At 43.0% G+C, this 23,298-nt stretch overlaps 2 protein-coding genes across 2 annotated transcripts; both read right to left on the bottom strand.

Moving 5' to 3' along the window:
- Window positions 1-1,051: 1,051 nt before the first annotated feature.
- Window positions 1,052-14,908, bottom strand: olfcb1 (olfactory receptor C family, b1; the record flags this gene model as incomplete). The annotated part of the gene is made up of 6 exons (XM_079366707.1): window positions 1,052-2,193; window positions 2,411-2,528; window positions 3,976-4,191; window positions 4,323-5,165; window positions 5,747-6,038; window positions 14,700-14,908. The coding sequence occupies 6 exons, from the start codon at window positions 14,906-14,908 to the stop codon at window positions 1,052-1,054; spliced, it is 2,820 nt and encodes a 939-aa protein (XP_079222833.1).
- A 4,905-nt stretch (window positions 14,909-19,813) lies between these two features.
- Window positions 19,814-22,341, bottom strand: LOC306831542 (ankyrin repeat domain-containing protein 9). The gene has a single exon (XM_079355696.1). The coding sequence runs from the start codon at window positions 22,089-22,091 to the stop codon at window positions 21,207-21,209; it is 885 nt and encodes a 294-aa protein (XP_079211822.1). The 5' UTR covers window positions 22,092-22,341; the 3' UTR covers window positions 19,814-21,206.
- Window positions 22,342-23,298: the final 957 nt, after the last annotated feature.

Here is a 23,298-nt window from a genome sequence, read left to right as displayed (position 1 = left end):
ACTTCACTTTTTAAACTTGTATGACATCCTGGTGTTGGAGTCAGGACCACACAGACCAACACCAAGATATACCCGAGACCAGAGTGTGGCCCTAACAGGGGGATAAAAATCAAAATATGATTTTATTATTATTAATATGATATGATATAATATAAATTCAAGGTATTTGTTCTTTTAGAAAGAGGCCATTTTTTTCTTGTCACAGCAATGACGTGGACAAGTAGCCCATCAGTTATGGACTAGACCGGTCTTGATTTGTGTTCCGAAAATTCATCAGATTCCAAGATGAGGCCACGCTTGTTAAGGTCCCACCTTTAAAAAGTTGTCTCGAAACTGGTCTAGAGACCAAGACTTATTGTGAATATGACAACAGTACGACATCCATAGATGTTTTATTGATGATTAACAAACAATACTTTACGCTTTAAAATACATTTGTAATCAATAGTAAACAGGGTGACAGAAGTCCTAGTGGTTTGTTCAATGAACAAACCATTGGCAATAATTCTCCAAAAGGCTGGCCCCGGTTCAATTCCAACCTGTGGCTCCTTTCCTTCAAGAAATTTATTGGGTGATAACCCTTGAGATGCACCATTTCGTTTTCAAGGGGCTTTCCCACATGTCATCCCCCCACTCTCTCGCTCCTTGATCTCCTATCAACTATCCAATAAAGGCAAAAACTCAAAAACAAAGACTTTTATTTAGTGGTGGCCGTTTTTATTTTCCTCAGACTTTTGTAACAAGCCCACTATTTGAAATATTCTTTAACAGTTCACATCCCTTTGAAACAAAAAAGGACATGTTGAGATGCACATTTGTGACATCTTATTTGCTTTTGATTTTTTGTAAAGCTTCTGGATTTAAAAAAAAAGGAAGAAAAAAAATCGAAGTCAAATTGCATTTGGTTTAATGCACTCGTATTTGTATGCAGTACAAATGAGTCAGTGTCAGTCCTCTACTTCTAGAAAAATAAAACCCAGCACAGCATGACTGAGTAAAGATGTGATCAATACACTGAACACTTTCTTTTTCCTGCGTCCAGTTTTTTTTTTTAGAAGGATATACTTCTGCGTCTCCCAATTGTATTTGTTTCTCGAGAAGGGGGATGAAACTTTTTGTCAAAAACTGTGTTTACGACCACTTCAGCATCAGAAGTACTCTGTGTCTCTTGGCTGTTCAGTATGGTTGTTGTACTTTTTACAGAAAACCTGTCGTGTCTTTTAAACAGTGTGTTGCGTGCATGGATGTCTATGTTTATCTTTGTGTCTGATTGGAGGTTTGGACATGTGACGAACCCACATCTCCTCAGAATGACCTCAAACGCATCTGTTTCTGACCCTCGAAGAACTCTGTAACACCTGGGTACAAAGTGGCAGAAGATGATGCCATAGGTCGACACCAGAATGGCTGAGGCCTGCACAGGAGTCCTCTTTTCATTGTGGGTGATGTAGACTGGGATGAAACACACCCAGACAAACAGATACATGAGCATGCTGAAGATGATGTAGCCGGTTTCACTAAACTCCTGAGGAACTTTCCTGCCTTTGAAGGCCAGGAGGAAGCAAACCAACGCGAGCAGAGCGATGTATCCTAGCATTACACTAAAGCCGATGAATGTAGCTCCTTCACTGCACTGGATTACCCTCACCATGCTCTGTGGGGATGGAGGTGTGTCGTCGATATCAGGAGAGTCAAACAGCAGCCAGAGGAGACAGATGATCCCCTGCAGAGACGTTATGACGAGGATGATCACAGGCGGCTTGTAGAGTTTGTGCAGCCGCCTGTGTGTGATCTGACCGAAGGGAAGGAAAGCCAGGAAGGTGCGGTAGGCTTTGACCAGGATGCAGGAAACACACAGGGTGAAGCCCATTGCATACATCACCTGACGGGCCTGGCAGAGGTGCATGCTCGGCCTCCCCATTAAGCATATCACACTCGCAAAGCTGACTGCCAGACCAGCCATCATCACACAGGACAGCCTCACCTCGGCTTTCTTCATCGGAGCAGAGTCTCGATGCACCAAGAAAATAACAAAGACAACAAACAGGAGCAGGATCCCAAAAACTGCGGACACAAGGATGCTGATGGGATGAGCGTCACTCCAACGCAGGAAGAACTCCCATCTTGGCCTGCACTCAGTCCAACCCTTCAGAGACCAAGTTCCACTGGGACACTTTTTGCACACATGAAGATCTGTTGGAGAAGAAGACAAAAGCCATAATAAGCCGCCAAATCTACTTTAAGATTTTTAAAGACTTTTAAAGCCCTTTTTTACTGAGTTACATCTGACTTTCAGCAAAGTGTAGCTGGAGTGGGTTCAGTGAATGTAGCCTGAATGGGTCCAATGCATTTAATGGGTTCATATTTTGAGGCTAAAATACAATATAGAATCAATACCAGGCATGCTTACCCCAGTCATCAGAGTAAGTCCCCTCCATGCACAGCGTGCAGTTATAACAGCAAGACACGTTCAAGATCTTCTTTACGGACCCAGGAGCACAGTGCTCAGAGCATCTAGAGCGAGGAGTCTGAGACAGAGGGACAAGAGAATGAACATTACATGACCGCTTTGTGCAGAGAGGTTAGGAGTCGCATTAGTTTTACCAAACTTGAACTGTTTTTAATTCTCCATTTTATATCCTGCTGTGTTCTCACGTCAGCTCACTCGGACTCTCTGTAAGAAAAGTCTAGGGATCTAGTCGGAGAAACTCTGGGTTGTTTGCGTTCAAAAATACAGCTCGTCATGGAAATATCCAGAGTTTTTTTTTTTGTTTTCTACAAGTGTAAAAGCTTGTGTTTCTGGGTTCTAAAATGATTACACTTCATAATAAATGATATCTGGGTTTAACCTTCTACAGGATAATATTTCTAACATCCAATTTCTAAAGCTTCTCTGTAATAAACTGTAGCTGTGAAAACAAAGTCCAATGTTTTGGTGTTTTTGTAGCTTCACACCAAGTCTAATATTTCACATTATTATTATAATTTAAATCAGATTCAGAGAGTTAAAAAAACAAAGTCACAAAGTCGGTTCATGACACCTGGTGTTAAAAATGGGTACTGCAGTTCCTCCTTTCTAGAGTCCATGTTCACACAGTTTGCCATGCTGCGGACAGTGAAGCTTCAATGTTTAACCAGCTCTGCATCGGTCTGTGAACCTTTCTGCGTTCCAACCTCTGTCCATTTTCTAAAGAAAGATTTATCAGTATACAGTATATCCTAGTTTTGCCAAGTTTATGCTTGTGGAGCTTATGAGAAACATGCAACGTCTTTAGATCAGGTAGAGGCAGTTAGATCTGAACCAGTTAGCTTGTGCGCTTCCATCGCTGCAACAGCTGTTGGTTTGTGTTTTTCCTGGCAAATCAAGTGGCGTCCTAAATGGCCTTATTGGGGTGCCTTATGACTGCCTATTTCTCTGGACCAAACAAAAACAAACCATTTAGGACCAGAAACTAAACTCAGGAGGAGGACATACTGGCTGCTGCGTTGTTGTCAGCCCTTTAACACAGCATGTTTCCTTAAAGTCTGATGATACAGTAAGGCTATTTTATGTAGCGTATCAACAATCATTATAAACTATAACTGCTGGAGAGCGTCAGAGGTAAGCAGCTGCAGAAAAATATTAAAATGAGGTCATGAGAAGCTTCAGTTTTAACAAGAAACATCCCACCTCAATCAGTGCATTTATATGTTTAAAACATACAACAGATTTCTCTCTCTCCCCTTAATTTAAATAATGTCAGCAATTACACTTTGATGTACGTGAATACCCCACCCAAGTATCTTCTATGTGTGTGAAACACTGTGATGTGACTTTCAATCAATAATTTCTGCTGAAGATTTTTCCCTTTTTAAATAATTTCTTTAAAGTAGGACAATAAAAGAGCCACAGTCTGTCAAAAGGAGCCATAGAGTATACCGGTACCTTTTCTTTTGAGTATTGCAATGCTGGACAACTGGGCTCTGCAGTCTTACCGTGTTGTTGACTGTTGAAATCCAGTAAAAATGTTTCACTAAGAGTTCTATTTTTCCATGAGAGATGTGGTATTTTCCGACCCTTCTTAATCTTCTGTGCTGACTGGCCTCTTCCCACATCATGAGATCATAACCGTTCACAAAATCCCCGTTTTCATCAAAGGAGTACTTCTGGTCCTCGAGTTGAAACTCAATGTTCTTCAGTTCTCGGAGAAGCTGCAAAACAAAGGACAGGATGTTCATCTGTCTCTTTATAGAATTGGTCACAATAAGGATATTCCCCCCATAATGTTTTGATTTTAATGTCAGCTTGATTTAACCCCACATTTGTAGAAATCCATGCTTACCTTCCACGGTGGGAAGTTAATCTCTCCCGAACATGAAGAGCTGTTACACTTCAGTAGCTTTTTGAGAGCATTAGCTACAGCCCACACTGCTATTCTGTGAGGGAAGGCCTTACTTGTATCCAGAGACTTGACAAGATAGTCATCATGTTGCTCTTGGGGATGTGTGATGTTGCATGCATCACCAGATTTTATCTTCAGGAGGTCAGCGGATGGGCAGTAAGGCGGAGGAGTGTTAGAGAAACATTCGGGGGTGCAGTTGAATCTGATGTGTTTGTATTTTTCTATGAAGAGGTTGCGTCCTCCCGGGGTCGCTGCAAGATGCTTGAGATAATCATCAAATGATTCACTCTTTCCTGCAATGAAAGTGAAGCCCAGAATGTCCCCGACTCTGTTGATGCCGTCCATCTGAGCAAGAGACCAACTACTGGACCAGGAGTCACTGGCAACCCAGGTCCGTGAGGTGTTAGTCCTTATCATTTCCTGAAAGAGCGCATTCACCAGCTCTGCTCTGAGGATGAGCAAAACCACCTGCGCACTGGAGGAGCGGATCTTCTGAGCGATCTGCGTGACGCGGTGCTTGCTCTCTGAATGATCGAGGTAATGAGGCAGCACTTCCTGGAAGGCCAAACACACACCGTTCTCCTCAGCGTCCCAGAGGAAGCTCTGGAAAGCTGCTCTGCCATAATCGTCGTCCCCATACACGACACCGACCCAGTTCCACTCGAAGTGAAGCATCATTTTGGCCAGAGCTTTGGTCTGATGTATGTCACTGGGAATGGTGCGCATGAAGACTGGGTATCGGAACTTATCGCTCAGTTCAGGTGAAGACGATGTGCTGCTCAGCTGATAATCACATTAAAACAAAAAATATGAAATTGCTAGAAACACAAACTTATATCTGAATCTTGGTTTGAAGGTGATTTCAACACTAATTCATCTTATTTGTTTTTCAAGCCAGCACCCACGATGTGTAAATAGCCACTCATTTACTTTTTGCTTGAGTGTAACTTGTAACAGGGACATTACAGTTTGTTGTTACAACATTTAAACTTTCTGCCTGCCTTTGCACCAAGAGGTCTGCTGGTCTTAAAATGAGGTGTGATCAGGCGCACAGGCGGTGCTTTTGTATTTTGAGGATACACCGCCTGGTGCGCCTGGATCAGGTCTATGGCCCTACTAATGTGAGCAACCCATCTGGGAAACTGTCTAAACAAAGTCTGGACCGGGATATTCTCAGTCAGTAATAAGTCGGCTAAACCACAAGTTGGTAAATGTCATGTCAGCCCTTACCCCCTGAGGTTTCCTCTCTAACAGAGGACAGTCAGAGTTTAAGAGTAAGCATTTTAACAGACTGGACCGAAAAAAAGACATTTCTGGAACCAAACTAGTGGCGTAAAAATGCTGTTGCAGCGTTGGTGACTTACCAGAGGGACCATGAAGACGTTGAGGAGTCTGGCCACAGCAATGGAAACCTCAGAGTACAACCCTCCTAAAATAACCTTGACTGTCGGAGTGGAGTTTGTGTAGTCACACATCCCACTCAGAGATGTGTTGACTGCGAGCATGTGCTCCACGCTCTGCAGAGCTTTGCTGGCATATGAACAGGTGTCACACATCAAATATCCAAGACGCACTCCTGGGAGGAAACCAGCTGCGTTTATCTGCTCGATTTCATGGATGGTAGCCAGAGACAACATGAAGGACTCCAGGTCAAAACTGAAAATCAACAAGATCGAAAATTCATTTTCACAATGAGCGTGATGTGTGATGCTGTATTAGTAAATAGTGCCAGAAACGTTACAGGGGAGAGAAAGGATTGGTGCTGTGCGCAGTGCTTCGTGTGTGTGCCTGTCTGACTGTGTGTGTATGTGGAGCTCCTGTCTCGTGTGTTTCCACTACACCGCAATGCAATGTCAATTCACAGCCTGGGACTATAGACTGGTGTAGTTTTGAGTCCTAAAACCAGGAAGTGAGTTGGCATTTTAGCGCTGTGGTTCTAACCTCTGTTGGGTCCAGCCAGGATGGCAAAGTTCAGGCTGTGTATGTTTGGAGAACTACAACAAAAGACTCTTTATCCGGGGTCGCCGGTGGCGCAGCGGCAGTGCGCGCGACCCCATGTATTGAGGCTCAGTCCTCACGCGCGGGCGGCCCGGGTTCGCGTCTGGCCTGTGGCCCATTTCCCGCATGTCTCTCCCCACTCTCTCTCCCTGATTTCCGACTCTATCCACTGTCCTCCCTCTATCATTAAAGGCAAAAAGGCCAAAAACAAATCTTTAAAAAAAAAAAAAAAAGACTCTTTATCCCAGCATGCCTTGCAGGTACTCCCAGAATGCTTTGCCACACCTAACACAGAGGTGTGAAGTCTGGGAGGTATAAAGCCGGCCATGTCTCATTGTCCTGCCTCTTTCAAACGTTGTCTGGCGACGTCCGAGGATACCCAACTCTGTTCCTGTTTCCAGCACGCTGCTCTTTGTTTAAGTTTTGGCGCGCAGCTGATCCAAGGCCTTGAAGCACACCGACGTCCTAATTTCCGAGCCTAGATCATCCACTTGAACGCATCTCAGAAGTATAGCGTTCTATTTCTCCCGTATCAAAACGGTATTGAGAGAGACTGTAAGGATTACGTCTCGTTCCGTCCTTTAAAGAAAGGACACCCACGGAGATCACCTCGCTCGACGGAGGACACGACGGCCCTGCTCAACCCCACTGGACACGCACCGCCATCACCTTACAACTGCAGAAAGGCCGCTCCAGAACCTCTTTTCTTCCTTTCATCAACCGTGGACAAACGGTTACAAGTGAGGCTTAACTAGGTCTGGGCAGTTAGATATAGAGAGTGTGTTCAATAACTGAGTTATTATTGGGAAACGGTGATAATATTTGCTTGGTGTTTGACCACTGTGTCTTAGATTTTACCAGAGTAAAATCTCTTTTGTTCTCCTTATTTGTGCCGCTGTGTCTCGTGTGTTTATCTGTGAGCTCCCACGTCATAACCGGGTAATAGACTCACTATCAGAAAGACTAGTGTGAACGCCGTCTGATACAAATCCGGCCACTAGCTTCTGGTACACGACGTAAACTGTGCTCTGAGTTGTGGTGAGCTCCAGTCCGAGATTGAGCTGTCGAGGTGCGTTGTTTTCTCTCGCTCTCTCGCCTTTACACACACACCTTTCGGTAGACGCACACACATAGAGACCTGTGGCTTTCCAGACGCTGCAGAAACGTAGATCACGTTCTGTGTCCGCCATCACGTGACCACGCGTGGTCGTCGCCATTTTGATCTGTCTCTGTCTGCCTGTCCCTCCCCCTCTCTCTTTCTCTCTCTCACACACACACACCCACACACACGTGCCACGCTTGTTTGTTTTGTTTGTTACTTGTAGTTTGGCTTATGATGGTTATTTGTTTGATTGGGTTTCATTGATTTACTTGATGTTACTTGATGTTAAATAAATTCTATTATATCTTAAAAAGTCGTTGTTTGTGATCACTGTGAATTTGCTTTGTGACTTAGGCTGGGTGAAAGGGCTTTGTGTTCGGATTTCACACCTTCAATTAAATACGGATTATTAATTATTAATGATATTGGTATTTAATTAAATAATTTGAGACTGATATTGGTAATATTTTGGTTGTTCCCTGTTTACAGGGTGGTGCCCCGAGGTTTATTAAACGCAGTTTAATAACAATTATTGATTTAGATTAATAATTAAATAAACTTAATTATTAATTTATTTTGACAATCAAATTTTACTTCACAAAACCCAACATAACTGTTGGTCAGGTATTCGCTCCTGAAAATTCCCAACATAATGATGCAGCCCGTGTGAGGTCCTTAATAAACCAGCTTTGTTACATTGTTTGTTCGCAGTGATCCAAACGTTTAATCCTAAAGTGATTCTTCTAAAGGAAATTCTCTTTTCTTTGGGAGATTACTTTTTGTTGTTTTTAAAGCAAAGCAAACATCAAGTTGTGTGTTAGTTGTGCTGTTGCGTGTTGATGAGTGAGTAGTTTAATAATTTTTGTGTGCTTATTGTTGTTGGAGACAACAAGTTAGCCATTTGTTTAGTCAGGAGTGTAACTTTAAAATTGTTACAGAGCCAGCTGCCTGAGAGGTGTGTCTTCCCCCAATCCTCAAAAGGACTTGAGGTGTGAATGTTCGCACCTAGCTGCCAGGACAGACTGCACTGATCCGGTTCAGAACCATAGATCAGAATTGCCTCCTGCTGACTTTTATCTTGCAGCTTTGAAAACAGTAAATCCACTAAGGTATTCTGTTTTTACCACATTAACATGGGCACCAAGACTTCTTGTGAGCCAGGAGCTAAGACTCCTTTTGGATCAGACCACCACACATCACCACAAGAAAGTGTTGCTGGTCTGACGCAGCTCTCCTTAGAGGAGATTTCAAACCTGAACAGCTATTTAATTAGCATTTGTAAGAACACCTTGAGAAAGGTAGGTGACCAGGCCAACCCCCGAGCCAAGATCACCCCCAACAAAGACAGAATGTCTGCGAAAGACCTTCAGCAGCCAGGGACCAAGGCCCCCTGTGGATCACACAATCCACCCCCTCAGGTTGGAGTTGCAGGTTTAAACCACGTCCCTTTAAAGGTCAACAGTCTGAACTCCTCCACCCTCAGCACAGGCGAAGACAAATTAAATGAATTGGTTGAGTATATGACTCATCTAACGGGGAAACCACAGTACACAACTTCGAATGTTCTCGGCCAACTTCTCCTCCTTTTCCAGCGCAAATCATATTTGCAGCAAAATAGACACCAGGCACAGCTCGCCCAGGTGCAAGAAGATAACCAGATCCTAAAGGACGGCTTCAAAAGGAGGCAGGATAAACTTAAGACCTTGCAAGTCGAATGCAAGGCCCTGCAGGAGGAGAATAATATACTGCAAGAAAGTTGCAGGTTAGCCAGACGAATGAAAGAAAGTGTCATGGTACCCGGAATTCAGGAGGAGCAGGTACGCACCGCAGCCCCCACGCCAGCTGAGGAAGCCCTACACAAGGGATGGGATACTGAACCAGATCCCTGGAGGAAGGAAACAGACATGTTGGACGACCAGAGGACTTATGAGTCTTCAGACGACTCGGGCAACTCCTGCCAGGCTGTTCCTCATGGTTTACGGACCAGACAGAGTGTCAGCGCCTCAGTGGAGACACTCCAGCCAGAGGTCCAATCCCTGCCGAAAGAGAACAAATCTCTTTGTCAGCACCGACAAACTGCCAAGCAGAAGGTGTTAGACACGTTTGAATTAATTCAGGGAGCCACGTCGTCAGGATACGACTCTGATTGTGCACCAAGCCCCTTAAAAAATCAAACGCCCCTGCTGAAAAAGCTCAGTAGAAAACCGAGCAGCCAGGTTAGTCTAATGACTAAACAAAGTCTTGTTCCCCCTGTCAATCCTGAACAGAAAGATTTTGACTGTAGAGCCCCTCCCTTTGACAAAACGCTCCAGTATATTGACAGCTGTCACACCTTTTCACACCTTCACAGGTTTGAATCACCCCATGGGAAGGGGGGTGACATCTCAGCCCCCTCAGGCAGAGATTACAGCAGGCCCTCTCCTACTACCTGCAGGTTCCCACACATACACCCTGAGCGTCACAAAGGTGACGTAGCACTTGAAGGCAATGAATTGCCTCGTGCTATGAAGCAGTCCAAGAGACCACGTCACCGGCAGAGAAGACGACAGAGCCAGGGGGGTGAAGGGTTGAGCCAGCCGTAGGGTAGGTTCCAGCCTGAGGAGTCAATCACTGACAGACCTGAACAGAACTCTCGGGATGACCGAAGCCTAAGACAGAAGGGTAGGTATAACCAGAGTTCCCAAGAGGAACTCTCGGGATGACCGAAGCCTAAGACAGAAGGGTAGGTATAACCAGAGTTCCCAAGAGGAACTCTCGGGATGACCGAAGCCTAAGTCAGAAGGGTAGGTATAACCAGAGTTCCCAAGAGGAACTCTCGGGATGACCGAAGCCTAAGACAGAAGGGTAGGTATAACCAGAGTTCCCAAGAGGAACTCTCGGGATGACCGAAGCCTAAGTCAGAAGGGTAGGTATAACCAGAGTTCCCAAGAGGAACTCTCGGGATGACCGAAGCCTAAGTCAGAAGGGTAGGTATAACCAGAGTTCCCAAGAGCTTCATAAGGAAGCAGGTCTCGGCAGTGAAATGACTAGCACAATTCCGAGGGGGGTGATAGCTGGGGTAAGACAGTGTCAGGCCTCCAGCCCTTACAAAGAACCAGGTTCTGACTCCACTTTGGGGAGGGGGGAGTAGCTCCCATTTCAAAATCCAGTAACTCTACTCACGCTTTTGTTGTTGTTGTTTTGTTTTGTGGCCTCACACCCATAGTGAGACTCTACATGTACATGTACATTACGCACTGACATGCCACAAACACACACAGGCTTTCTCCTGCCCAGTCAAGGAGTTAGCCCACACATCTACACATGAAACTCTTCTCTTTCTCTCTTCCTCTTGTTTGTTTGTTTCATGTGTTTTGTCCAAGAATGCACCTTGAGCAGCAATGCTTCGCTAATGTCTGATTATGTTTTGATGTTTAGCGTTAGACATAGTTAGACAGTCTGCCCAGACTTTGCCTCAATGTCTGCCCAGACCAAATGCCTCTTGAATTTATGGACTGTTTGCCAAATTAACTTTTGTACAAGTATCTCCAAAGCACGTGGACTGGTGGCCCATAGTGCCCTGAAGACCATGACCTGCATCCCGCTCTTCAGGCCAGGGGGGATGTTGGGTCCAGCCAGGATGGCAAAGTTCAGGCTGTGTATGTTTGGAGAACTACAACAAAAGACTCTTTATCCCAGCATGCCTTGCAGGTACTCCCAGAATGCTTTGCCACACCTAACACAGAGGTGTGAAGTCTGGGAGGTATAAAGCCGGCCATGTCTCATTGTCCTGCCTCTTTCAAACGTCGTCTGGCGACGTCCGAGGATACCCAACTCTGTTCCTGTTTCCAGCACGCTGCTCTTTGTTTAAGTTTTGGCGCGCAGCTGATCCAAGGCCTTGAAGCACACCGACGTCCTAATTTCCGAGCCTAGATCATCCACTTGAACGCATCTCAGAAGTATAGCGTTCTATTTCTCCCGTATCAAAACGGTATTGAGAGAGACTGTAAGGATTACGTCTCGTTCCGTCCTTTAAAGAAAGGACACCCACGGAGATCACCTCGCTCGACGGAGGACAAGACGGCCCTGCTCAACCCCACTGGACACGCACCGCCATCTCCAAACAACTGCAGAAAGGCCGCTCCAGAACCTCTTTTCTTCCTTTCATCAACCGTGGACAAACGGTTACAAGTGAGGCTTAACTAGGTCTGGGCAGTTAGATATAGAGAGTGTGTTCAATAACTGAGTTATTATTGGGAAACGGTGATAATATTTGCTTGGTGTTTGACCACTGTGTCTTAGATTTTACCAGAGTAAAATCTCTTTTGTTCTCCTTATTTGTGCTGCTGTGTCCCGTGTGTTTATCTGTGAGCTCCCACGTCATAACCGGGTAATAGACTCACTATCAGAAAGACTAGTGTGAACGCCGTCTGATACAAATCCGGCCACTAGCTTCTGGTACACGACGTAAACTGTGCTCTGAGTTGTGGTGAGCTCCAGTCCGAGATTGAGCTGTCGAGGTGCGTTGTTTTCTCTCGCTCTCTCGCCTTTACACACACACCTTTCGGTAGACGCACACACATAGAGACCTGTGGCTTTCCAGACGCTGCAGAAACGTAGATCACGTTCTGTGTCCGCCATCACGTGACCACGCGTGGTCGTCGCCATTTTGATCTGTCTCTGTCTGTCTGTCCCTCCCCCTCTCTCTTTCTCTCTCTCTCACACACACACACCCACACACACACATGCCACGCTTGTTTGTTTTGTTTGTTACTTGTAGTTTGGCTTATGATGGTTATTTGTTTGATTGGGTTTCATTGATTTACTTGATGTTGCTTTGTTAAATAAATTCTATTATATCTTAAAAAGTCGTTGTTTGTGATCACTGTGAATTTGCTTTGTGACTTAGGCTGGGTGAAAGGGCTTTGTGTTCGGATTTCACACCTTCAATTAAATACGGATTATTAATTATTAATGATATTGGTATTTAATTAAATAATTTGAGACTGATATTGGTAATATTTTGATTGTTCCCTGTTTACAGGGTGGTGCCCCGAGGTTTATTAAATGCAGTTTAATAACAATTATTGATTTAGATTAATAATTAAATAAACTTAATTATTAATTTATTTTGACAATCAAATTTTACTTCACAAAACCCAACATAACTGTTGGTCAGGTATTCGCTCCTGAAAATTCCCAACACCTCTAAAAGTCAATGGGGATTTTGAATGGGTTTGTGTTTAGACGCCTGAAATAAGGTCTGTGGTTAACACAAGCTGAAGAGATGTTGACGTTTTGTTAAACTACGCTAACTAAGACCCCACTTGTGAATTTTAAAGTTTTTACGCAAACTTTAAACGACGGTTGCTAACAAGTAGCTAACTGAAACTACAGTGGTTGTTGCAGACATTAAACGTCATCACGCTGGGAACTCTCTCCCTAATCCTCCTTACAGCCTCTAGTCATGTTTTTCAGTGTTCCTGCAAATATAAGGTTAATAAACAACTTATTAAGCTAACGTTTAGCTAGCTTGTCAAATCCGATGATTAGATCGATGAAACATAACGGTCGTGACGTCATTATAAACCGACCGCGGTGTAGTTCGCTAGAGCATAACGTTAGCTTTTTACTTCTCTCGGCTGCATTAACTCTTCAAACTTCATATAAATGATATTCATCTGTAAAGATTGTCCCGCTGAACAAAACAACAATGCTTCAGAATCGTGTGTTTGACACAGAGCTTATTTTCTGCAATGATCCAAAATCCAATGCAAAAATCCCATAGACGAATTGTCGTAGGAACCACCGGCGCCATTTTTTCGGGTTGGCCTACAAAAATATTTCATGACTATACCAGTCTATTATATTGCACATTCTCAGAATCAATACTAATATCTTGAGACGGGGCTTCTTTGCAGTGTGTCTTAAGAAGGGTTATCGTATGAAAAATTTCACGGGCAGACTTCTTTCTTTCTTCTTCTTTCTTTCTTTTTAGGAGTGCAGGTGTGTTAAAGCTTTAGGACACACTCACAATAGACAATCCAGACCATGCCCAAGAATGTTTGACCCCCAAAGTCCAGTTTGTTTGAATTGTTTGATACTTCAGAGCCAAGTTTGAAGAGGTGAGCTTGACTAAGAATAAGGTATGAGTCGGTAAAGTTGCAATGTTTTCTTTGTTGTTCTCCATTGTGGTGACTCTGAGACTGTGCTTTGTGTTCAGCAGTCTTCAGGACGAAGTAGAACCATGGTTTGATGGCATATGTACAGGAGGTGCTCATGTCAGAGGGGACTGAGGAGGGGGAACATTCTTGCTTCTGCACAGCATGGGGAAACTGGGCCTAGTGTAAGTGCGCCCTTGAACAGAAGTAAGAGTAGTCAGGTATAAAAGTTCCTGCTACTGTGGGTGGAAACAGAGGCACTGCTTGTCAACAGGAAATGCAGGAGACTGCAAGCGGCCTCAGGCCAGTAAGGGTCCCCTGAGGGCTGACAAAATTAAAACGAAGCAGCGGCCCAAAATGCATTTTTCACCACCAGTAGGAAACCTCCCTAAGGGGGCCCCATCTGACAGCAGTCAGTCAGTGTCCTGCCGAGCGCTTTATACATGATTGCTTTGAGAAACAAAGTTTGTCTACACATGTCAGCAAAGAAAAAGAAGAGGAATGATCTGTTTACAGGTGACAAAAAAAATAAAAGAGGAAGAGGAGTAAGCGACGAGACACTGACAGACTTTTTGCATATAGGGCCAAAACAGGCTTTAAATTTGCCACTGGGTGGAAACGTGACTTCAGCTGACTTTGTGAAACTGTTAGAGTTGAGGACATACAGATGTATGATTTGGATAAATAATCTTATAACTGATATTTATTGATCTTCAGTGATTATGTTGAAGTAATAGAAACATAAAACCTGAACATGAACAGAAATCTGTTAACAAACAACAAACAAAAAATAAGCAAACAAGAGATGAACATACAATTTTAAAATGGTTAGATTGACGTCTAGATCTGCTACCTCCAAACAAAGAGTTTATCAAACATGTTGTGCATGTTATTATTTACGTTTTTATTGTTTTAGAGATCCACTTTCAAATATACATCTTTGTGGAAGTTTGAGGATTGTAATGAATCAATTGACCGAACAATGATGTCAGCGATTTATTAAGATGATCCATCTAAAAAAGTAAAAACAAAGACGCAACAACCCACCAAACTTCAGGTAAAGGATGTCAAACTCACTCTGAGCAGTGGAAGCTCTCAGGTTCGACCCGTTCACGAAGAGCAGTCACTTTCTGATGACACGGCAACATGATGCCCATCATCACGTCTCCGTCAGCTGCAGCTCCACATGCAGGCTGAGCAAAGTCACATCCATGCACACCTGTCGGCATGCAGGTGAGCAGAATCAGGGCCGAGAGGAGGCTGCTAAGCCCTCCACACTTCTGCATCATGACAGCAGAATCACTTCAGGGTTGTGAAAAACTCTTTTAACGTCTCACTAAGAATATGGGAGGTGCTTGACAGAGTGTGTGCAATAAACCAGTTTCAAACCGGAAATATTTTTCATTTCATGCATAAAATCCTCGTTCAGGAATCGTGAGGGCGGAGCTTAGAGTGTCGCTGGTGGCTGAGCTCAGAGGGCAGAGGATGTAGGTTAATGTTTCATCATGCAGAGGCCTTTTTCTCAACTTTCCATCCATTCACTTTTCACTTTGTGACGTGTGTGTGTGAGTGTGACTATATCATGTCTCAAAATAACAGACAGCATAAACAAAGTAACTAAAGTTAAACTGATATAAATGAAAACAACTTGAAAGGGTCCACACAAAGCACTTCCAATATTTATCCGGAAAGTTTTGTTTGATGTCCTTGTTCACACACGTGCAGAACATGCAAACACAATTTCTAAACATTCAAATGTTTAACAAGTCAGAAGGACAAGAAAGGCAAAAAAAATATATATATATATTTACTTCCGATTCATGGATGATCTTTAAGAGAAATGTGAGGACAAAGAAAATAGATTCCCCATGTCTTGTTGTGAACACACTTTGGTACAGGAGGAAATCAGATCCCTCCAGAGGCTGTTAATGCATTCCTCAGGGGTTCTTTACACACGTTACAAAGAACTGCATATGTCACTTTGTGGAGAGTCTTGTGCTTCACCCGATCTTCTCCTTTACCTTCATATCGATTCTGCATTCATACTAACAAACTGGTTTTTAGTTGAAGATTTGCATTTTTTGTTCTCGAGGTTTGACTCGTTGGACTTTCTCTTGAAGTGAAGGATCCGAGTGCTTCAACACATGATGAGATAGTTGTTATAAAAGTGCACAGACGGACATTTGAACAGAAAGGATAGTTAGTGAGGATACTGGAAGTCAACAGGGTGTTGAACTGAACATACTTTCAATTGTGAGATACATTCAGTGAGGAGCAGACACATCAAATATAATGACGACTTGGTCATGCGGTTGCACCCAATGTGCTGAGACAATGGTCATCAGGAAGGCCACGCTGGTTCAGATACAATGTTTGAATATTTGAAACTTTTTGTATGAACTTTTTGTGGTTAGCTGTGAAATAAGTGACGGTGAACAGTTTTGTGGAGGAGGAAGAGGATGAGGGACGTTTTTTGACAAATGCTTGACAACACTGCCCTCTGCTGGAGACTTCCAGAAAAACACGATAACTGAAAGACAAAGTTCAGCAATATCACAGTCAAGGTCGAGATGTTCCAAATACCAGCTCTGCTGTGACTCGGTCTTAGAAGATAACCACTTAAGAACAACATCTCAAACCTTGAGGTATATTACAACAGTTATTCAAGAAGAAAACAGAACAAAGTACAAATTCAGAACAGATTAGTTTTTCAATCCACTAACTCTCCAACACAAATTAATGTCATAATTTAGATAAAACTAGACTGTTGCCACTCTATTGGTGTCCATGATTTTCACAGAGCAGCTACTTTAGGTGGGAAATGATATAACAAAATCAAAACAATGTTGTGCTAAAAGGAGCCTATTCAAAACTCCTAGCTTATGAAAAGTAACCTTTCCTTCCTTCTGTCCGTCCGTCCGTCCTTCCATCCATCCTTCCTTCCGTCCTTCCTTCCTTCCTTCCGTCCTTCCTTCCTTCGTTCCTTCCTTCCTTCCTTCGTTCCTCACCATAACTCTGCTTCCTCTGTCTCTTTTTAAACTCTCTCTTCAAGCTTTTTTCTGTCTTCCTATTTTCTCTTGTTTTTGAATTCTTCACAGAGTGCTTAGCCTTTCATTGTGTGACAGCAAGTGAACATGTGAAGTGTCGTGTCTGATGAGCTGCTCTTCATTCAGACACTAGTGTACTTGTCACTCAAATGTAGGACATTTCATATCATTAGAGAAGCATAGTCGGTGACCTAAACCCATTTATTGATTTAATCACTCCTCTGAACAATTTGGCCTCATAGGCAAAACTATTTGGAAAACTCTAGACACATCCTTTCTTCAATTCATTTTGCACTGTGCTGCACTCGTGATGCATTAAGGCAAGGGGACAGCCGTGTCCTGTAGTGTGATGAACACACACATTCATTGGAATGAACTTGACTTATTTGCAGAATTTCCTTTTATCTCAAACGTAACACTTTTATTCTGGAGCGATCTCTGACCGCTGTGTTTAGTTTACTTTCAGATGTAGAGTGTAATAATGCTGCTCGTGATGCTTTTATTCTGACTGCTGTGTCTGATGTAAAACTGTGTTTCATTTCTGAGTACAGATGAATCTGTTTTTAATGTGATAGTTTTCTGAAGAATCAAAGGTTTCATTAATGTAGCTGAAAACTGGGTTGTGTGTAAACAGCCGAGACAAAAGGGAATAAGGTTTTAAGAAACGTGTCCTATAGCGAATGTAAAAAAAAAACATATAAAAGGACAAAAGGCTGTGATTCCTGTTTATGTTGTACATTGATGTTTATTTTCTACAAAACACTGAAGTACAGAACATCCGATTCTTAGACTTGGTTAAGAGGACTCACAGACAAACTTCTCATTTTAGTGTCAGCACATTTGCCAATAAACATTATTTCTTCTTCTTTAAAGTCTGTGTGGCCCGTCAGCAACCATCTACACTTTCTAACTGTATGTCAAAGTCTGCAATTCGGACCAAGTCTTTTTTTTTTTTTACACTTTTATTCAAATGTTCAGATACTGTGATCTGACAGGAACTTTAAAGACTTTCTGGTTTTCTCAAACACTGTTAAACTAATGAAACTCATCTCATCTGACAAAAGAAAATCAGGTTGAAGGAGATGGGTTTCATTTTTCCCTCCTCTGTAATTAAAGTTAAAAAGCTGTCGAATCACCTGTTACAATGACTGTCATTCTCTTCAAACATCTCTCTATTGTGTTAACAAGGAAACAGCTTTTCTCTAGAGTCAGTCAGATGTTATGTAATCAGGACAGCTGCCAGTGTCAGGATGACACACACTTATCTCATTCAGATTAAAATGCAATAAACACAAAATAATTCAAATCTCTTTCCTTTACACCTCAGCTGTTTTTTTAGTCAACAGGAGCTGGTTCTTGTCTATTTCACATTAGAAATACTTCAAAATCACTTAGTACATTAGAAGCGGGCTTTAAAAAGACCGGCATTGCCTCAATTAGCTTGTTCTTTTATTGTTTGTCACACTAATAATGTGTTGTTATTATCATGTGATTCAAGCGAACCATCAACAACAAAGTCACAAAAAGACAGAATCTGGCAAACTGAAGTAGACATAACAACCAGCATGTCCTGTTGCTAAAGTCACTGTTTTTATCAATGGAGTCTGGTGTGTTTGTAGAGAGTGATGTGACAGCTGTTTGTGGTTAAAAAAATCAACTTCCTCTTCAATGGTCTCATGTTAACTTTCAACTGTCAAATAAGTCCTGGAGGTCACCAAACATGTCACTGATGTTTCTTCACTTTGATCCTGTATCTTAAATGTAAATGAGCTGTGTCTGACCACGCCCCCTCTCTGGAAGGGCTCGGATGTCTCGGTCTGTCTCGCTTCATGTCCTATTGTTTTAAGTGACAAGGCAGACTCAGAAGACAGAACAAACACCAAGCTGTGTGGGGGTGTCACCCACCTGCAGGAGGGGTTACTGCCCTTTGTGATGTCATAAAGGGAAAATCTCAAAACTGCTTGTTTGAGCACACATTTTCAAAAAGTGGAGCAGGCAGAAGACGGAGAGGATGGACTTTTATAATCATTGGAGGGTTTGTAGACAGACTAGGGACACATATGACATGAGATGTGAACTGAAGACTTACACAGGAATCTACACAGTATCTGTTTGTGACATGTGACCCTTTGTGTCATTTTTTGACACACTCAAGCTATTGAGTAGTCACTCATTGTTATCACTTCCTTCTCTGTGCATGTTTCCTGTAAGTGCAGGAGGGCATACTTTAGCATCTATCAGAGTGATAACACACTCGCAGAGACGGAAATGCCATGCTTTCCTCCTAAAACATAAGGAGAATTAATGCTCCTCTTGTGTACACGATTAAATCCTTGTTTGGACCTTGAGCTGATTACGATCTCCTTTCTCCAGTTCTAAATTATTGCAGGATTGATTTAACAGTCTGCATACAGGGCCGTAGCCACCATTGAGGACACCGAGCTCATGTCATCTGCATTTTTTCCTTAAGTTTCGTTTCATTAAAAACATTCATTAAAACTAAAAGCAAACATGATTGCGATGTGATTAGTCATGTCTTCTGTATTTTATCCCTTAAGTTTCGTTTCATCAAAACCAAAAGTAAACACAGTCATGATGTGATGCTTAAGTGTAACCTTGTGTAAATGTAGTCTAAGATGAAAAATGAAAGGACATGCCATGGATCAGAATATTTTATGGTCACAGTATGAATTATCCAACAATGAATTTATTTGGATGTTTGGATGGATGAGTAATAATGTGACTAAGCATGGCATTAAAATATTAGGTCAAATTATAGTGATCATGAATCAGTAGACCCTCTCTCTCTCTCTCTCTCTCTCTCTCACTCACTCACTCAATCACTGTAGCTTCAAATATGGGCGAGGTATGGTCCTATAGCCCAAGCCCTTAATGTATACAGTTATCATCTTAGTTGTAGTTTTTTGGGAGGAAGCAACACCACACATGTACACACACACACACACACACACACACACACACACACACACTCAAATACTGTTATATTCAGGTATAGTTTAAGAAATATTTATTTTACGATTGCAGCAACACACTAAAGAGTTTTTCCTGACATAAATGTTTGCTGAATATTGACCTCATTATTTCAATAACCCTGGCTACGGCCCTGTCTGCATAATATGTGACCTTTAACAAAAAAGTCCGTCACTGTAGAGATCCTCACTATAATGTTGTCAGACTTAAATACGTGAAATCTTATCTTGCATATTTGCCCCAAAGTATTACATTGCCGGACTTTTCATTTGGTTTCACTGCTGCTGGAGGGAAGATAACTACTCGAGCAATTCTTAAATGTTTCTATTTATTTTCGAAATGATGTGAAAATGGCTCAGAATAAAAACCTATTAATTTACCCATAACTACAAATCAATAATACACATTTATGCTTTACTGCCCAGCTATAAGGTTGACTTTCCCCAGCATAGTTTTTTATTTATGTGGATTATTTGCTTTGTAGTGTTACAAATAAAATGGCATTTAAAAAGACAAGTGTGGGGCCCTGGGAGTGATTGGGGTGCGTGCCTCATGTACAGAGGCTGGAGTCCCTGAAGCAGGCAGCCCGGGTCCAAACCCATTCCCCACTCTCTCGCTGTCCTTGATTCCCGACTCAACTGTCCTATCGCTATAAAAGAGATGTAAAAGTAAAAAAGTAAAAGTAAATCTAAAATAAAAAAAGACAAATGAGATCATGACTTGGACCCGTTTATTCAAAATAATCAGTCATCCAAAGTTGCAGGTTTAAAAGATCTAAAAGATCAATTTGTTTATGGCTAATCTGTTAAATACAAGCAATAAATAAAAATGTATATAGTTCATTTAGACTGTCACCAGTGTTGCTCAATGGTGGCCATGAAAGTAAACAGCAGAAACATTTCACTAAGTGCACAATGTCTCAATAATAGCAAAACGTATGTCTCTAAATGCAAAAATATTTAATGAAATGCTTAAACATTTCATGTATCAAAGAACATTTCATGTACCAAACATTGCATAAAACTCAAAACCATTTCATGAAATGCCAAAAACCATGACATGAAGTTCAGAATCATTTAGTGAAGCACAGACACAAAGATATATCAGGATTCAAGTTTTTCTTACTGTTCTACATTTTGGCGTTTTATCAAAATGTTTGTCGTTTGGTGAAATGGTTTTTTTTTTGCAGTTGACCTTTAGAGCCACCGTATTACTGTACTCTGAGAACACAGTGCATTAAAAAGCAGCAGGAGACTACATGTTAGGAACACGAGGTCAGAAATATAAACGGATCCTTTATGCCTGAATTAGTGTCAAAGTCTCAGATGATGGCTGTTGATTCCCTCCTCCAGTCCTCAGTTCATTCAGCCAGTGAGATCAAACTCACGGGTTTATGTTTTTTTTGTATTTGTTTTCTCACTGTTAGTGATTATTCGTGCTTTATAATAAAGTGTTAATGCTTTATAGCCACACAGGCTCTGCAAACACACACTCATCATGCTAAAATAGAGCACACACAGGGGTGCACATTATCATGTCCCTGATGCTACAGCGTCCTCGGCCTGTCCCGCTGGCTCACAGGTAGACCGGCGGGTTTGAGGGAGGAGGGGATGGGCAGCTCGTGCAGGCAGTCCGGGAAGCTCGCGGGGCTCAGCTGCTTCAGGACAGTCTGCATGGCGCTGAGGACCAGCGGGGCGGGACTCCGTCCGGACAGGTACTTGTAGGTGTTCTCCCCGAGCACTTTGGTCCACCGCTCGGGCTCCCTGCTCAGGACTGCCTCCATCTTAAAGTGGACTTTGGGCGTGAACAGGAGCAGGTTGTCGAGACACCGCCGCCTGTCCCCGCCGCTCCCCTCCGCCGAGTCCCGGAGCTTCTCCAGGATCACATCCAGCGGGGTCAGGCCGTTGTGGTCCCGGGCGTGCGGGGAGGCTCCACTCCCCAGCAGCATGACCACCGCCTCGGGCCGCTGGAGCTCACAGGCCAGGTGGAGAGGGCTCCTGCCGTCCTCCATGTGAAAGCAGCCGGTTTGGTCCGTGTAAGGGGGCTTGCTGGGGACCCGGTGAGTCTCCTGCAGGATGAGACTAAGGATGTTGCGCCTGTCGTAGCGGACCGCCATGGACAGGTGCGGGGCGGAGGACGGGCAGCAGCAGAAGCGCTCCCCGGGCTTCGCTAACGCCTCCTCGGTGTACCGACTGAGCAGGTACTGGGCGTACGCCTGGTGGTCGTGGACTATCGCGTATAGCAGCGCCTCGGACGGGGTATAAGTCCTCTGACTGGCGTCATCGTCCGGGTAGAAAGTCTCCATAGTCCGTATGTCCTCCAGCAACCAAACCGGCTTCAGGTCCCGCACTGCCCGGTAGAAGAGCAGCGAGAAGGACTTCCGATGCTTGTCGACGCTCCGAGCCGCCGAGCTGACTATCAGAGAGGCCATGACGACGACCAGAGAGCCGAACAATCCGTGTCAGTGGGCCGGACAGTCCTTCATCGTCTTGGAGACATTCATATGAGTTTAACAGACAGACGCGGATACATTTAGTCCACTTTACAACCATCGGTGACCATTGGACCAAGTGTTTGAAACCGGTAACCGGGAGACATTCCTGCACTCTGCTACTGACAGCTGCAGTACTGCCACAGTACGCATGCGCGAAGACCAAAACCGACTGCAGCGCCGGAGCACAAGCCCTTTGCGTGACGCAAGTTTCCCAGGCGTGACGGTTGTGACGTTTTTTTTTGGCACTTGACCATACTATGCCAATTGTTAAAATATATTGTAAAATTACGACAAAATAATGTCTTGACCCATTTCACTCAGGTGATGTAGTCTAACTGATTAACCTGAAACATGAAAGGATAATTCTATAGGAGTCCTAGACATTTCAGAATAAGCATGAATAGTCCTATATTAGGACACATTTTCACAATGCTTACATTTTCTTAACAGACAAGCTAAACCTCCCAACAAAATTATGGATTGTTTTCGCATTATTTACGAATGTTAACACACAACATCCCACAATAGCAAAAACAATATTCCAAACCTTATAAAACTATCATTGATAACATGGTAAGAGAGACTGGTGAAAGAGTGCAGCCCAATTTGAGGCGGTCAACGGTTGCCTCCATTATACACATCTTTCAACAAACCAACAGGTAAGTATTGCATTTTACATGGATTGTTTCTATTCTCACTTGACATGTCAATAAGGCCATACAGTAATGCATATGTAGATTTTTTTTGTCCCTCTAAAGAATGCAACGTCTTCTTCCCTCTGGGGGAAGAGGAAGTGCCTCAATAATGATCAAGAGCTTGCCATTGTAGAAATGGTTGTTGCAAATAATGCAATAAAACTGCATGAAATTCAAACTAGAATTGTGGAGGACTATCGATAGCATATCGAAAGCATCAGCCTCATAACTATTATGCGGACATTGTCCGAACACAGAGTGCGCTCTACACTGTTCCCTTTGAGAGGAACAATGAGAAAGTCAAGGAGCTACGATGACAATATATCCAGGTATAGTACTGTATATATTAAATTCAATGTCCAGTTCTATAAGCTTTGCACTTTGCAAATAGGTAACCTACACAGTAATAGTTGACAGTACAGTATGGTATACTTGAGATTGACATAAAC

The sequence above is a fragment of the Symphodus melops genome, assembly GCF_947650265.1.
Source record: "Symphodus melops genome assembly, chromosome: 1".
Taxonomy (NCBI): Eukaryota; Metazoa; Chordata; class Actinopteri; order Labriformes; family Labridae; genus Symphodus; species Symphodus melops.
The sequence above is the reverse complement of the archived record's forward strand: the minus strand, read 5'-3'. Positions and strand labels throughout refer to the sequence as shown.

Bases quoted from the DNA above. Each gene is read 5' to 3' on its own strand.
- LOC306831542 (XM_079355696.1), bottom strand. From the start codon at position 22,091: ATGGCCTCTCTGATAGTCAGCTCGGCGGCTCGGAGCGTCGACAAGCAT.